Source organism: Festucalex cinctus, chromosome 10 (genome assembly GCF_051991245.1).
Source record: "Festucalex cinctus isolate MCC-2025b chromosome 10, RoL_Fcin_1.0, whole genome shotgun sequence".
NCBI lineage: Eukaryota > Metazoa > Chordata > Actinopteri > Syngnathiformes > Syngnathidae > Festucalex > Festucalex cinctus.
Window position 1 is genome coordinate 9,174,403 of NC_135420.1, and position 17,523 is coordinate 9,191,925.

The window sequence follows — 17,523 nt, forward strand, 5'->3', positions numbered from 1 at the left end:
CATGTAAATGCAACAATTTTGTTTTTGCTACAATTTTTCCATTCTAAATGAAAATTTTTTCTTTGTACACAGAAGGTATTTTCTCTTAAATATTGTTCACAATTTATTTTTTTTGTAAAGCACTGAGTTGTTTCTTTACATGATAATGGGGTTATATAAATAAAGTTGACTTGACAAATCTAACGCTAAATCTTTTGTTGTTGAGCACTTCTCCTTTGTTGACATAATCCATACCTCACACAGGTGTGGCATATCAAGATGGTGATTAGACAGTTTTGATTATTGCACAGGTGTGCCTTATGCCGATGTCAGACTACGCGATTTTCTTACACGACAGTTGCGCTGTCACATTACCTGACAAATTCGCTCCGTGTCGTGGATGGGGCGTGTTGTCACACTACACGTCTGAACGCGTCAAGACACCAGCCGATCATCGCGTGTTGTCTTACTAAGAGAGACGCGTCGGCCACTGTTTGTCGGGGAGGTGGGACAAAAAAAAAAAGGCACGGACAGGGAGTGTTTGCGTGAATGGAGGACGCATGGGACAAGTGTGATGTGAGCGCATTGCTTGCGCTCCCTGCTTCCCAATAGTGTTTAAAATATGATTTAGTAGCCAACACTGTATTTTAATTTATTTAGGGCTATATGCGGCGGGGTAATATAGCAGATTTTGTTAATTAATTTGCGGGATGACATCTCCTTTTATTATTTTATCAAACACTGAAATATTATATTGTTTAAGTATTTTTTACTGCTTCATTTATTCCTATTTGACTTGTTTTAGTACGGTGCATTGGATAGTACGCCACTCACTCCGAGAGGGGGGGGACTTTCAAGTGAGAGCGGGTGACATAAGGCGGCGAGGCCTGGCCCGACTATATGAAAATGTGATCGATCCTCACTAAATATGTGCCCATCCCTACTCATATGCCCAAATCAATGAAAATTATTAGAACAACAGTCACAATATATATATATATATATATATATATATATATATATATATATATATATATATATATATATATATATATTTATTTATTTATTTTTTGGTCCTCTATTCACGTTGCCGTTGCCTGACGGGTTGCACGGATGCGTGCGCGCTCCATGCAGCCGCTGCGCTGCAGCGGGGCGCTTTTTTTTTTTTTTTTTCCCCCTCGAGATGCACCTGCCTGGCCCCATACCATGAAATATCCAGGGGATAAATAAATAAATACATAAACGAATAAATAAACAAATGGATACATAAATAAAAAGAGCCATAAAGTGCTGTTCAGTGTGTGATTGACGTTTCGCTCCCTCTCGCTATTGGTCAATGCTGTGGAACCAAACGGACAACGACGTAGGTATGTCACATTATGCGTCAAGACGAGCAAAAATTCTAACATGCTAGACTTTCGTCGTGATGGTCGTGAACCGTCCCGGACAACAGGCGACCAATTGTTGAACGTGTCACACTACACGAGCGACGCAAAGTCAAGACAACCCAAAATCGTTTACGACATGCCTCGTTTGTCCACGACACGTCGGTCGGGCTAAAATCGGGCTGTTTTCGTGTAGTCTGACATCGGCATTAAGCTGCCCACAAGGTCATGCTAAAATGTGCAGTTTTACTGTAGTGGGGGAGGTGGAAGTGGGTCAGACCAGATAGCGGCTGGTTTTCTGACTCCTCACAATATTGATTTCTTATTTATATTTTTGCTTTGTATTTTTAGGCCACACAATTTGCTGACTCACTAATGGTTTCAGAAAACCCTTTATACAGCTTCTAAAGGGGCAAGTCATCTGATTTTACACCAACTAAATGAAGGCTATTAAACTATCCACCGTGATAGTATTAAGTGGAAAATGATCCATTTCTTTAGCAACAATTATGTTCATGTTCATAATTGACATGGCAATCAGCTGATGACATGATGGCACTTTACAATTCTGTAGCATAATGTGACAACACAATACGTATGGTAGTAAATTATTCTTTGGGAAACATTTATAAGTGTTTTCATCAGCCTATTTCTCCCAGATGTTTTTAGCTTGCCAGTTTGCACTTAGATTCCAACCTGGCCTTTCTATTCTTCTGGATAATGAGTGGTTTCTACTTGTGTAGCCTTTGTACTTCTGCCAGCATTACAATGTGAAAGCTTCACTCCCACATTTTACAATCTACAGTTTCTTATGCTACGTTCAAACCGAAAATGAAATGTCACTTCACTGTGAGCCTTGTTTGAGTTTGATCGTGGGTTACAAACAAGGGCTAGGCGGTATGGCCAAAAAATAAAATCTCGATTTTTGCAGTAATTCAGGACGATTATGAATTTAAACAATTTAAATCTAATAAGATTCACACTTATCTCCAAAACTGCAGTGACTTAATATGTAATCATGTTGCGAGAATAGCTAAACCCACGAAAGGTCTGAACCTAGCATTACGATGCCATTAGCAATTGTTTTGGTGCCTTTACAACATTTGCAATGCTTCCATCATCGACTGCTGTTGTTTTCTTTGATCTTCCCATTTGACATCTGTTATGTAATACAGCAGTGGTTTCTATCGTCATGACCTTCAAAATACTTGTTGCAATGGCTCTGATTCTTCTCTCACTTTTAGATTTAATTGAATATTTGAACATAGCTTTTGTTTTTATGTTGGTTACACAAAATATTGGATGAAAAATTTAATTATTTATTGTTTGAATAATCGTTGATTAGACACACAATAATACATTCCTGCCAGTCACACAATTCAATAAATTTGCCCACATAAAAATGGGTGGATCCAAACAAAGTTATATCTTCTAAGTTATGTATCACATCCAAATGTAAATAAAGCAGAAAACTGAGCTAAAAGTAGGAGTGTCCCTATTGAATATTTTTTAAATGATTACTCTATCAATTAATTGAACACTCAGATAAAATTTTATTTTCCATTAAACCACCCCATTACTGTTTAACCAAATATTGTAGTTTATTTGACATTATTTGTTTAGTGATTTAAAAGAACAACTAAACAATTATGAAGGCACACACTGATGTACTCAAAAGCATTTTTGAAACTGATTAGTTCACGATTAATCGACTTTTTTGACAACTTTAGATAAAAGGTTCAATGCAGGAAATTAAATCGCTAGTGCAACGTGTGGCCGAAAAATAAAACTGCACATTCCCTTTTTTACGTACACAACCCGCACATGATGTCATATCTGAGGGTGGGGAAATTCAAACCCGAATCCAATGTGATGACTATTAGCTAGAGGCCTACAGGAGTACCCATTGTGATCAGCTAAGCCTTAGCTGTAAGCTTATAGCTGCTAAAGTGTTCTAATTAGAAGATGTGTGAGTCATGAATGGTCAAATAAAAAGACTATTGTAAAGATATTTTTGGAAAATTTCTACATTAAGCAACTTTAATGTCATGTTTTAGCTTCTGATGTTAATCCCGAATGTTCTCAGTTTACAACCAAAATAAAGAAACTGGCCTCACTATTCAAATACTTGTAAAGGATAGTGTATCCACTTACAATGTATCACAACACCTAGCACAAATAGTCTCTTTAGTACTAAACATTGAAAAAGGAGGGCTAAAACAATCATTGAAACAGGGTCTTCTTTTTGCCAGCCAAACAGTCACTTACAGCATTTCTTTGCAGCCTCCACACACAGATCTTCTGAAGTGTAGCAACCTTTGAAGAACTCCAGCTGATGTACGTCCGGTAAGTAGAAATGGACTTCCAAACCCCAAGAGGAAGAAGGAGAAGAGGCGAGTTGGGCCCTGCTGTTGGACCTCAACATTTTTCCACAGAGTTGCCTGCTCAACTCCATCATCGAATGAAGTGGTATTCAGACCCTGAATTTGGGTATGACAATATTAATTGAATTGCTATACAAAACAAAGTATATAATGCAATGGAAATATGCAAATGCAAATGCATATGCATATGCAATGGAAATATATAATGCCTCTAAATGGAAACACTCATGTGGTTGTACAATTTCAGCTTTGTGTCTGATTGCTAAGAGGTCAAGTTTTATGATGACCAAAGAACCAGAAATAGACTGTCCTCAGATCCTCACGCAATCCTCATCAACCCTCAATTCCAGATTTTCCTCAGAGAAATCGACGTTGAACTACTACAGCAATAGTTAAACTTGGGTGACTGAATTTGGGCAAGAGGCTGGCAAACCTGAACTATGGAATGGTTGTTCGCCAAGTGATTTGAACTATTTAAAAACGAAGTGCACGAGTTTGATGTGATTAGTGTTGTCAACTTGTCACGATACCAAAATTTTGACTTCGATACTCTACCTGCATAAAATACCTCGATACCGGTACTGAAGCGATACCTCGACAAAAATCTAAAACAAAGCAAAAGCATTATTATTTTTTTATTTGTTATTAATTCAAAACAGTAGGATGTATACATGTTAATTTATGTACATATTGTATATATTTATGTATACTGTATGTGCTTTCACATTGCATGCCATATTGTTGAAGTACTGTATTTGACTGCCTTTGATATCATCCGTATTAAATATTGATAATATAGTGGTATTTCAATGACTCATAACATTGAGTGTCCGTGCATGTCTCTGCTATTCTCCATTCCACTCCCAATTAGTCAAATACTACAAACTGGGAACAAAATAATTCACCCTCAACTTTTTTTTAAGGGAAGTTTCAAAAATGCGTCACATGTCGCTCTGTCAGTTGTCTGAGCTTTTTCTATGTATAACTGTGATTTCCTACCGAGCCGCTTTTGACGCCAAAAGATCGAGGTACGGTACTGGTACCGGTACCCCGTGCAACACTATCGTGAGCCTTGTATCGCATGTCGTATCGTTTCGTGAGTTTCCCACTCCTACTACTGATGACGCAGCATCAGGAGCAACTAACTGGGGGTTCAGTATCTTGCTCAAGGATACTTCAAGGTGGTCACAATCAGTGTTGCCGGTAACGCGTTACTTAGTAACGCGTTACTCAAAAAGGTTGCTTTCTAAAGTAACTAATAGTCTAACGCGTTACTTTATTCTACAAAGTAGTCTGCTTAAAGTTACTGTCCAGAGAATCAATGCGGTACTCCACATTTTCATGAAGAAGGCAAACTACCTCACTGTTGTAACAGTCACAAACAACTACTGCTAACTACGATGAGGCAGAAGTCATTGATCACCACACTGAATTCAGCCATGGTCTGGTCATGAATGGTTTGCACATTCAAAATAAAAGTGATGATACTTTTACTACTAGTTTTATTAACCAACAGCACACAACACAACAAAAAAAAAGTGTGCATTATGGACCATAAAAGTGGTAAAAAAAATAATTTATTTCCATCCTCAACTGGTCCGTGAAGCATTATGGGATGAGGTCGTCTCCGCCCTCTCGCCAGGGGGAGTGACGTCAGACAAGTTACGTTTTCAGTAGGGGTGGAACAAAAAAACGATTCGACCGAACCATCGTTCGTCAAGGGGAGCTAAACGACCGTATCGGTTGCGAGTGAGGCTTTATGGTTTTCATAACAATAGCAAGAGTTCTGCGCCGTGCTCTACTTGTTTTGTTTACATTTCAGTAGCATCACCATTCAAGCTACTTCCGTGTTTCCGTGCTCGCGACACGGCGCGCACGCGCGCAACGAGTGGCAACATACAAATGGAGACAGTTAGCAGAAGCCGGTGCCGTACATCTCGGTATTTCCCATGGCTATCGAGTCCTCTCGGTGCACTTGTATGTCCCGGGCCGGCGTTGGTACTGCGCGCGAGCCAAAAAGAATAACTCCCGTGACGATCCAATGCATGGATTCAAACGACACAGGTATGTCCCACAGCCAACACACCAGCTAAGCTAAAAGCACACTGCAAGTATCTCATTTCTCAGTTTGTGGCTCCCTGTCAATGTCTACAACTAGCATGAGCAGCAGATAGGAGAACTGAGACGTGCCCGCGATTACGACAGCCCAAAAACCAAAATATAAACAGTAGTGATTCTGTGGTCATCATCGTGTCTCAGATTAAAAAAACAAAAAAAGATGTCATACATTAACCAAAAATGAAAGTGATGACAAAAGAAAAAAAAATTGTTAAATACAAAAATTGTTGATTAAAAAGGGAAATGAACTTTTGGAAATATTTTTGCATATATTAAGTGGTTAAAATGTGTTTGATAGATTTATTGTTCCATAAGGTGGCTTCATATTTCTTTTGGCTGGACGGTAGGTTTATTTCATGTCTTAAATTTATGTTTCTGAAATACTTCACAATGTGCAAATATTCTGTTTAATTGTGTTGGTGTCTGTCTAAAGGTTAAATATTTATATTTAATATTAAATTATCAACCTTTTGTTTTCCTGATCCTTATTTTGAAGAGAAAAAACAAACAAACCAAAAAACAATTATAACTGTCAATAACTACTAATAAATATTTAAACTGATACATGTGTACACACTGGAATAGCGGAACAAACAAACAATAGAGGAATTTAGGGGATTTTCATTTTCAACCTGGATAGATTTTTATTTTTTGTTTTATAAAAAGTATTTACGTTACAAGAAGTCAAGAGAGACTGCCTATTTTGTTTTTCATAAAAAAAAAACTTTATTTTCATGTTAAAAATGCACTTTCAATAAAGTATTTGGAACTCCGTTTCTACTGCATTATTTTTATGTTGAGATGGTGTTATCGGCAGCTGCTGAAAGTAACTAAAAAAGTAACTTTTAATCTAACTTAGTTACTTTTAAAATCAAGTAATCAGTAACGCAATTTAGTTACTTTTAAAACCAAGTAATCAGTAAAGTAACTAAGTTACTTTTTCAAGGTAACTGTGGCAACACTGGTCACAATGGCATGGGATAAAACCCACAACCTCTGGGGTTGCAGGACGACCACTCTTCCACTGAGCCACATCGAAACGTAAGTAGGAACGTTCAGTGTTGTGTTAGCTAGCATATGACACAACTGAGATCGCTATACGGGAAAAAAGTAAAAAGAGGCCGGCAGTGAGCATAGCCCAAACGTCCAGCTCAGACTCCAAGAAAAATGAAAAATTGAGTTTATTTGAGCGCACATACTCGCACGAGCTTGACACAGAGGCTGCAGTTACGCTTGAGGCCAGAAGTGGTAGTAACGGGTGAAAAAGTAACTCCACAACGCACCATTATTATTATTATTATTATTATTATTATTATTATTATTATTATGAATGCACAATTGTTTGCAAAAGCTGAATTTTATTGATATAGCTGCTTCAAAGACAACCAGTAACTCATTTTGAGTTTGCCAAAACAAAACAGTCATGATATAAAAACGCAACAAAAAACTGCAAGGGTAACATTTTGGGGAGACAGTAAAGAAAGCCTACACTGGCGACTGCCATGTCGCTATGATGCATCTTATGTGAACACGAGGTTGCACGCATTGTGATGCCACAAATACGCAACACTGCCATAGGAGAGGAGAGGGGTTGAGGAGTTGGGCACAACTCGGTCGATTTCTTTATCTGGTTTATCTCTTTGATGTCAAATTGGTCGATAATTGCTGATAATTATCGACCACCGATATTATTGTGCATAATGATATATATTATTATTATTATTATTGTTGTTGTTGTTGTTGTTGTTGTTGTTGTTGTTGTTGTTGTTGTTGTTGTTGTTGTTGTTTTGGTACCCGGCAGTTCATCTATTCCATGGGCTGAAACAATCGGGTACATCAAGGGCTAAGTAAACACAATATTTTTAGCAAGAACATGTGTATGTTTTATTGATAATAGGGGCACATATACATAAATTATTAGTCGATTGTTGGTCTGCTAATTATGAGATGCAGTTTTCTTATCCCAGTCGATCCCTGCTGGGGAGCAAGATATACTGCAGACAGGCACAGTACTCATACTACTGCGACAACCTCAACTCATATGACAAATGACAATCACTGCGTAGAACATTTACAGGAAGTATACAGTATTGATTCTGTCATCCCATCTGAACTTCGTTGTACAACCAGTGCGCATCCACATACACGATCATCTCAGTTACCATATGACGAGTCCTATTTAATCAGACTATTTGAATGTTATGGTGGAGCAAATCGTTCATGATTTTGCAGTTCGTAAAAGTCTTTACAGAAACAGGTGCCCATTAGTTCACACCGCAGTGTACTCTACTGGCTTAGTAATTGAGGAGCTATTATTGCATTATAACACACGATAAGGTTCTGCTGTTGCCCTTGTCACGTACACAGTAGTGACATCATGTCATCGCGTATTCATTCTCGACACCAGCAGGACCTCGAACATCTTCCTGAGAAAGCTGATAACACTAAACTGACTCACGGCGGACACAAGAACACATATCTATCTGCTAGCATTTGAACTACCCTAGCTAGGTCGACTTGAACTATCCTAGCTTGGTTGACATATTCCGTCAACTGCAGTCCGTAACAGTAAGTAAAGCAAACAAGCTTCACTATTACAACGCGGGGAAAAAAAAAAGAAAAAAAAAAAAGAGTAAATGACAACAGTGTATGCGAACGTGACATGACTAAAAATGACATCTTTTTCGACTTAAACGTTACGCGATGCAGTCACTTACCAAAAAGCTGCTGTCTTGCCAGGCAGCTGGCAGGTTACTTCCGTTTCGTCTAGAACATTTGACGCTCCGACCAACTTAAAAAAGGGACCTTAACTGTTTTTAAGGCTTTTAAAATTCCTTCATAAGGAATTTTACGACAAAACACCCTAGTAAAACATATACGATCGACGGCACTTGTTTTCAATCGGTTTTATTTTCAGAGTTTCGAAGAGATAAAGAGAGTTAAAATCTAGCTGAACCTTCCTGACAAGCAGCGTCCCTTTCCAGTAAACCACGCAGCGGCCATGTGAGGTACGACGCTGATTGGCTCTTCGGGCCGTCACTATTGATGACGTCATCATATCACGCCCTGGCCTGGACAAGGCAAAACATTTTATGATTAATTAAACCCTTAACATATTAATGCAACTCGCATATTTAATCCAATAAACCTAATAAAAGCACAACAAGGTATTGGTAACAATTTATTTATTTATTAGTCATTTTGTGGCTCATATTTTTACTTAAAAATAATTGTGTGCATTTATAAATGTACCTGTCGTGCCCGAATCAAAGGTTAGAATGAGACAACTGAACTGAGTTGTTCACGCCACGATATACGATAGACTCATGCAGGGGACTTCCTCAGTAATCCTACCACACGTGACCAGAGCTGGCAATTAGATGCTCACACTCATAAGTCCTAATAAGTTGAGTACTGATCCATCTCCTTTACTCAAGTAAAATACAGACTCAAAAAAGTAATTATTTACAGTCATTAAAATAACTTGTTTTGGAGGTAGGTCTACAACAGATAAAAGAGAGAGAGAGAAAAACAAGAGCTAGCTTACATTGGATGTACTTTCTATGCATTTAAAGCATCATATCCCCATTTGCTTTGCTAAGGTTCTCAACGGCATTAAAAAATAAAATAAAAAAAAAGCTACATTTTCTAATGATAGCAACTGAAAAATATGTGTTGGATTCAATGGAAATATTTTGAATGCCAGAAGCTTGTGGTTTTCGGCAGGCAAATGCGCAATCAGCATGTAGGCTATTATTCTTGAGAGACATAAATAAAACAATTCTCAGAAAAGAAAAGAAAAGAAAAGAAAGAAAGAAGGCGTCACAATCTTACGTCCCTGAATATGCTGCATATTTTTTGTTAATGAACCTGGTTGGTTGACATTCCTCCATTTTGCTGTCCTTCCTGCTTTTCCTACGAAAATCCCAGTCGTGCAATCAGACTACCATTTTATTACCAATACCTCTATTTACCGACACTTGTCTTTTTTTACATTGTGTCATCTACCACAGAGGTTAAAAAAGTAACAAGCTTATTTTGACAAAACATGGAGTATAGTAGAGGTATTCATGTTTAAATGTAGTGAGTAAAAGTCAAAATTGTTAATCAAATAGATACTCAAGTAAAATGCCTGAAAAATTTTTACTCAAGCACAGTAAGCATATAGTTATTACTTCCCACAACTGCACGAGTCCAAACGAGTGAAACTGTGGTTCAAATAAAAATATGTTGAGTTAATAAAATGCATTTACACATTTGAATAGAAATGAAGATATATTTATTGTTATAGAAACACATAATAGAAGAAACATATTACCACGTCACACATTGTACTGTACTAACTTGATCAAATAGGGTACTGAACATGTAAATGAGTGCAACAGTTTTTGTTTCCAAACTCACATTATCGGTGCCAAGCCTGAATGTCGTTTGGTCCGCTGTGTAAGTGTCAAGTTGGCAGCCATCCTTCAGTTATCACAGTACTGTACCTTCGATGGGGACAGCATCAGCACTGTGATAACTGAACCAGGGCAGCCTGTCAAATCTAGAAGTCTTCAGGCGTCTTCCAACACTCCACGCGTCTTCCAACATCATCTGTGGGATGATGGTTCACAGGTGTGCAAAAATCGTTTTTTTCTTTTGCCTATTATACACTTTACTGATGGAACTCAATACAAATAATGTCATACATACATTTTCTTAGCTAGGGGCTGTTTTATGGTTATTGTAATAAATATTCCATATTCCACATTAGAAAAATCTCACAGCATACCACTAAACAGAAATGTCACAAGGTATCTGAAATAATAATCACACCTCAATTGATCACAAATGTATGCGTGCTGTGATGAACGCAAAGCTGATATACTTGTAACACATGGATTTTAAATGATAATTTTCAGATCAATTACGTTATATTGGTTAATTCATAATGCATACACCAACTGACATCACTCCAATGGGCCACAGTGGTTGGGAATCACTGCTTTTGTTTATGTAGAGTGCTATGCTCAACTATAAAATTGCTTCTTGGCGAGGAACCACATTTTCAGTCAAAATTTGAGAAACTTTTACTGTAATTGTAACTCGTCTCACTACCATTTGGCCAGTGGCAGGAAATTTGGGGGGTTTTCCTATAGACTGTATACTGTACATAGCACTCATGAGTCAGCAAGTCACTAAATGTAAAGTGCCTTTAGTGAGCTCATTTATTGGACTTTCCATTACAGGTTCTGCTACACAGAGAAAAATAAAATAACTAGCGTAAACAATGTAGGCCAAAAACTGTCATTAATGATTACATTTACAGTACATATTAGCATGAAGAAGTCTCTAATGATGCCATAAATATAAAGCATATTAATTGTATAAAGCTTGCATGTCGGGAGACAACCTGATAATGCTGAGGAAGCCATAAAATGTTAGAAACAGAGTACTGTATATTAGGAATATAACGACATCCAAAGGTCACAATACGATATTATCATGATATGAACCTCACAATATGATAATTATCACAATATTGTGATGGTGTTGGTAATATATATATATATATATATATAAAACTCACAATACTATATACATCAACCTCTGAGTTTTCTGCTATATCCATGCCACTATGCCAGTATGGTCGCCACCCTCCGCCATATTGAATTACTTTGTAAACAATGCACATTGTATGTGACTATTGGCTCAGCAGCGAAAAGTATAATTTAGTTCTTGGCTAAAACAGGTGAAAAGTAACATTTTTTGATGGAGATGTGGTACTGGTAACTGAGTAAACCATCGATAAATCCAAGAAAAAGAAAACTTTCTGAAGACAACAGAACATTAATGGTACTGTAGTTGCCAAATGAACTACAGCAGGGGTGTCAAACTCATATTAGCTCAGGGGCCGCATGAAGGAAAATATATTACTAAGTGGGCCAAATCGGCAAAATAATGGTATATAACTTAAAAACAATTGCCGTCAATTATACGCAGATTTTTGCGATTTTTGGGCCAGCTCTAAATTCCGAAGCTCAACTGAAATCTATTGTTAAAAAAAAAAAAAACACGAATGCAAATAAAACATGGCAACACTTTGGCTGTATGAGTTCCGGACGTGTTAAATCTACTGTTTTGCATCTATATAGTTCCCAGAATGCATTGTGTGACACAGTTAATGATGTTATAAGGACGTTAATCCCGGTCATATGTATTTGTGTTACCAGTGATTGTATTTGTGTCGTATTTAACTCGTTTATGTTGGTCTATGAAGTCCAGGCTTCGGCCATTCCTGGGTGGAGTTTGCATGTTCTCCCCGTGCCTGCGTGGGTCTTCTCCGGGTACTCCGGTCTCCTCCCACATTCCAAAGACATGCATGGCAGGTTAATTGGGTGCTCCGAATTGTCCCTAGGTGTGCGTGTGAGTGTGGATGGTTGTTCGTCTCTGTGTGCCCTGCGATTGGCTGGCAACCAGTCCAGGGTGTCCCCTGCCTACTGCCCAGAGCCAGCTGAGATAGGCGCCAGCGCCCCCCGCGACCCTTGTGAGGAATAAGCGGTCAAGAAAATGGATGGATGGATGGATGTTGGTCTATGATTATTATTATTATTATTATTTTTAAACAAACCATAACTTTAAGGTGTGTAAAATAATGACTTCCACGGCGATTCTGTGTACAAGTTACATTACTCATCTACATTACTCATGCAAGTTTCTTTACTCATTTATATATTTGATTGTGGCTGGCTGATTAATTGGTCCGACATTACAATTTTTATTTTTATTTTTACTTTACAAGGTCGTGGGCCGGATTAAACCCCTTTGTGGGCCTGATTCGGCCCGTGGGCCGAATGTTTGACACCGATGAACTACAGTATAATACAACCAAGCATTCCTCACACCTCACAGATGACAATTTACAATCATGTGTCAAGATTAAGGTGATGTGTTACAGACCTGACGTACCGAGGCTGTGCGCTGAGGTTCAGGAGAAAAATGACAATAGCCCAAGTAGAATAAATAAATAAATACATAATTGGGCATAATTTTGCAAATATATATTTTACATTGTTAAATTAAATAATCATTCATGTTGACAGCTGCACGTGCCACACACCATAAAATGACGACGGAACAATTATTTAATTCTCCTTGACAAAACCAGTCGAATATCAGTTCAAACTCATCTTACATCACCATTGAAAATAAATGGCTTATAGTTCACTTGTGTGCGTGTAAATGCGGCAATAAATCTCTCATAATTTCTTCTGCTTCTTTGGTCTGTCTCAGTCATGTGTCTCAGTCAAGACGCATCACTTCAACGTAGTTGCTTGGCACCAAGATGCAAAAAGATTGCGTTAAAGTATTGTCTACTTGAAAAGAAGGGCTACTGTCTTGGTCATCTTGGGGTGTTTCAGAAAGAGCAAAGAAGAAGAAGAACAACAGTGAATAAGCGAGTTCTTTGGATAACAAGATAGGTTCCAAACACAATAAAATCAGGTGAAAGGTACTGTAATAAATTAAATTCAGGGATGGCGCTACACCAGGGCTTGGATGGGGCAGCTATAGCCACTAGGGATGTAACAATAAGGGCAATATCGTGATATCGTGGTATTAAAACTGCCACAATATCGTTGTCATCATGTTCACAATATTTAAAAGGACCACATCTGTTAAGAAAGTCAGGTTGACTTCCATTTGTGCAGTTCTAGCACCCTCTAGTGGCTAGTTTATTAACCCCTTATCATACGGGCAATTTTGCCGAAAATGCTTTAAAAAAAAAAGTTGCATTCAAAGTAAGTTTGAAGCTGTTCCTTAGAGTATCGACATAGTTTACATTTTTTTTTTAAGAATGTTTGCCCGCCAGAGACCATCCGAATTTTAAGGGGTTAATGCAATTTAATTTTCATTAGGGATCTTTTGGCCTTCTATGTTTAAAATCTATGCTAATTGTCAGATGAAGGGGAACCAAATCTGCTTGTGAAGCGATCAATTGTGCTTGCATGAGCAAGTAAGTGCCTCAATATTGTTATTTGAGATTGTAGGTGGTTTATATGCATTGCTGTTATGTACAAAAGCACAATATTGTGCTTTTTTTTTTTTTTTTTTTTTTTTTAACAATATTGTGATATTTTTTAAATAAAGGGTCCTTGTCTAATTGAGCCCCCCTCACATTTCTGAAATTAAAGCTAAACTTAAAGTAGTCACAGAAGCAAATTTACTGGTCACACATACGTGATTAGATGGAAATTTTTACCTTAAATGATCTTAAATTTTAGGGGGGAAATACCAACATTTAGGAGCAGTCTGGAGCCATGCAACTGATTCTTAAGCAGAACGGTACTAGATAATGTGCAACATTTGCGCGTGTGAAAAAGAGTATGTTCTTTAGTTTGGAGCAGGGGTGTCCAAACGTTTTCATTTGAAGGCCACACATACATACAATCAGAAGGACGCAAGGGCCAGAGAAATTGTATTAGTCCTAACAATTGTACAAATAATTTATTTGTGCTTTTGCATATTTAGAAAAAATACTACGGTATATAAACCAATTTATTTGTAATATGGCAGTAGAGTTAATAGAGTTTGGGCATTTTTCATTTTAGTTAGTTTTTATTAGTTTTCAGGGTGGTTCTGTTAGTTTTTATTAGTTTAGTTCTTTAAAAAATGCTTAGTTTTAGTTTAGTTTGTTAGTTTCAGTATTAGTATTACTTTTTTCCCCCAAAAATGAGTATTACTTGTGCGCAATATTTAAAAACACCATGGGCGCAACGTCATCTGAAGGTGCTTTTCTATTGGCTGCTTCTAGATGATGTCACTTCTGTGTGACATACTTTCAAACGTCATTATTCCCGTTTATATCAAAATAAATCTACTAAAAATCACATTTAAAATCATCCCCAAAGGCTCATGCATTAAATTAATTTCCAAAGACTAAAACGAAACACGTTTGCTATAATTATAGTTAGTTGTAGTTAGTTATGTAAACAGAAAACGTAGTTTCAGTTAGTTTTCGTTTTTTTTAAAAGCATTTATTTATTTTTATTTTATTTTGGTAACAATATTGTTTTTTTAATTTTAGTTTTCGTTTTTTCATTAGTTTTAGTTAACTAAAATAACCTTTAATGGCACCTGTTTTTCGATATACCTCCCTTCTTACTTTGACTATCTCCAAACATCTTTGTTTTATTTACTTTATTTGAACTGAGTCAAATGCCATTTTTAGCATATGTCGCGGGCCACTGAAAAATGGACGGCGGGCCGCAAATGGCCCCCATGCCATGGTTTGGACACCACTGGTTTAGCCCATTATTGGGTACATTTTTTCAGATTTTCATCAACACCCCAGATGGTTGTCAGAAAACAATAACAGAAGCTATTTACGGCTCACGGTCTAATGGGGTAGAGAACCCTGGTCCTCGAGAGCCACTGTCCTGCCTGTTTCAGTCTCCCTCCTCCAACACAGCTGACTCAAATGATCAGCTCATCAGCAAGCTCTATTAGCCGGAAAACAGTTCATCCTGTTCTTTGAACTTTGGTGAAAGTCGACAGAAAAAATGGGCAGGACAGTGGCACGTCACAATTAGAAATCAGTTTTGCTGTTGTGAATAACGTAACGGTGACAAGGATTAACTCCAAAATAGTGAATTTCCCCAAAATGTGAATTTCTCCTTCTTCCCATGGCAGAGGTCTCTCCTCAGTGTAGAATCTCATCAAAATATTTCCTTCCTCATTCTTGTTCCTGTTAAGGCATGGCAAAGACAGTGTATTTCATTATTCATACCAGTTGGAAAGGGCGAGTGACGTCAGACTTGTTATGATTCTCGTCGAAGGCTCCGCCCCCTCGGGTGGCGTCGGTTGTACGTGGCGACTCCTCCTCCTCAGTCCAACCCTCTGCACTTCATGTAAACAACTCCATTAACCCCGCAGCTCAACCCACCGACAGACAGACACATTATGTTCACGCATGGCGTGAATGGCGACAATGTTCCACACAAACATTGCAAACGTGTTGTCACACATATGTTTGTCAACACCTACTGCATATTTTCATGTAAAAAAAAAAAATGTTGTGGCGTTCACCTGACAGTGACCGCCAACCTGGTAAATCTTCCATATGTAAAGACTAGAGCGTTGCGACATTAAACTGTAAACTGCTATTACGCAATAACAACCATAAGGACGTCGATAATATGACAAAAGTACCCTTGAATGTTGCACTTAAAAAAGGAAAAGTAAACAAAAAAAACGCGACAGTATTTACAGGATCACATATCGATATTTTAGTGGTGATCAATGGTTTTACATAAGAAAAAAGTGAAATAATGATACGCAGTAGTGTGCAGCCAAACGTTGACGCCCAACATTGCGCGCACACACACATACACAGAGGGGCACACACCCCTTTCTGAATAAAAACAAACAGAATGCTACAAGATGCTATTATCATCTTTTAATTTTACGAACACCACGGAAGCATTAGTATATATTAGTATCATTTGGTTCACTTACCTGCTTTCCGCCCGTTTAGCGTCCCGTGTTTACATGAATATTTTTAATGACGCAGCAAGAGCACACGGAGCAACGTGATTGTCGCCATTTTTTTGTTGTTATTGAATTCTCCAAAGCCATGTGACAAGATGATCACGGTTTTAAAAATAGACTTCCGATTGCGGAAAGGAGAATTGAGGGGGGAAATGTTTCAAATGGACCGGAAGCAGGTTGATCCCCCGACTTGTTATGGATTAGTCTGCTTACTGACTGAAGGCGTGTGCAATATTTGACAGCTCAGGGACGGAGTTACACGGCTTGCAACAAGTACTACAAGTGCATCATTCCTATTTGAGGAGAGCAGTGACAGAGCCGTGCCTGAGTTGGGTGCCAGCAAATTAGATTTTGTTTCTGAAAAATAAAGCTTTCATATTAGAAATTATGTCAACAAGTGGTGCGTTCCTACTTCACCAAATAGACTCACCTGGTAATTTTCAACAAATCCATGCCCACAGTGTAACCCATGTGTAGCCTACATGGGCCCATGGAAATAACAGGTGTATCACATCACATTCAAATAAATATGGAGCTACTTTACGTTTTGCTTAATATTTTATAGGCCTTTTTGGCTATTACGGTGATCAATTTGATTCGTCCAGCTCAGCCATCAACAGTACACTCTATAAAATAATGTATTTGTTATATGTTTCTGTGCAACCCCATTACACACCTGAAAACAAAATAATACAAAAATATTGCTAAATACTTGCTGTCAAAGTTAAAGCATTAACTAATTAATGAATCACAAAAAAAATCATATTAATCATGTATTAATGCAGATTAATCACGTAATTTTGACCACAGATTATCCTTTATTTTGTCAGCGGATGGCTACGTTAAAAGTAGCACAGGTTGTGTTTGAGCAATAAACATAACTACATGCATTAAAGTAAAGCAGTTCATAAATGTTCGTGTAAGACAATCAGAACATTTGTTCATGTCAATATATGGTGGTCTTTTATTTTTCATTTTAAATTATGCAAGTAATTAACTGATTAGAAAAAGGATGTGCGTGTGCAGTGGATCAAAAATTAAAACATTTAAAAATATTAAAGGTAGAACACATAACAGGTGCTACTTAAATTTGACGGGCAAAAAAAATGATGATTAAAAAATTAAGA

General features: G+C 37.6%; 1 protein-coding gene across 2 annotated transcripts in view; it reads right to left on the reverse strand.

Annotated features, from left to right (window-relative positions):
- jak1 (Janus kinase 1) overlaps window positions 1–16,526 on the reverse strand; it is a 49,612-nt gene extending 33,086 nt beyond the window's left edge. Inside the window, exons 1-3 of one of the 2 annotated variants that reach the window (XM_077533350.1) lie at window positions 16,364–16,526; window positions 15,636–15,750; window positions 3,633–3,844 (exon numbers count right to left, since the gene is read on the reverse strand). In XM_077533350.1, the coding sequence (XP_077389476.1) occupies window positions 3,633–3,822 (190 nt within the window). In that variant the 5' untranslated portion in view covers window positions 3,823–3,844; window positions 15,636–15,750; window positions 16,364–16,526. Of the gene's footprint in view, window positions 1–3,632; window positions 3,845–8,583; window positions 8,882–15,635; window positions 15,751–16,363 lie in introns of those variants that run through there. The other variant, XM_077533349.1, reaches the window with a different exon arrangement.
- Window positions 16,527–17,523: the final 997 nt, after the last annotated feature.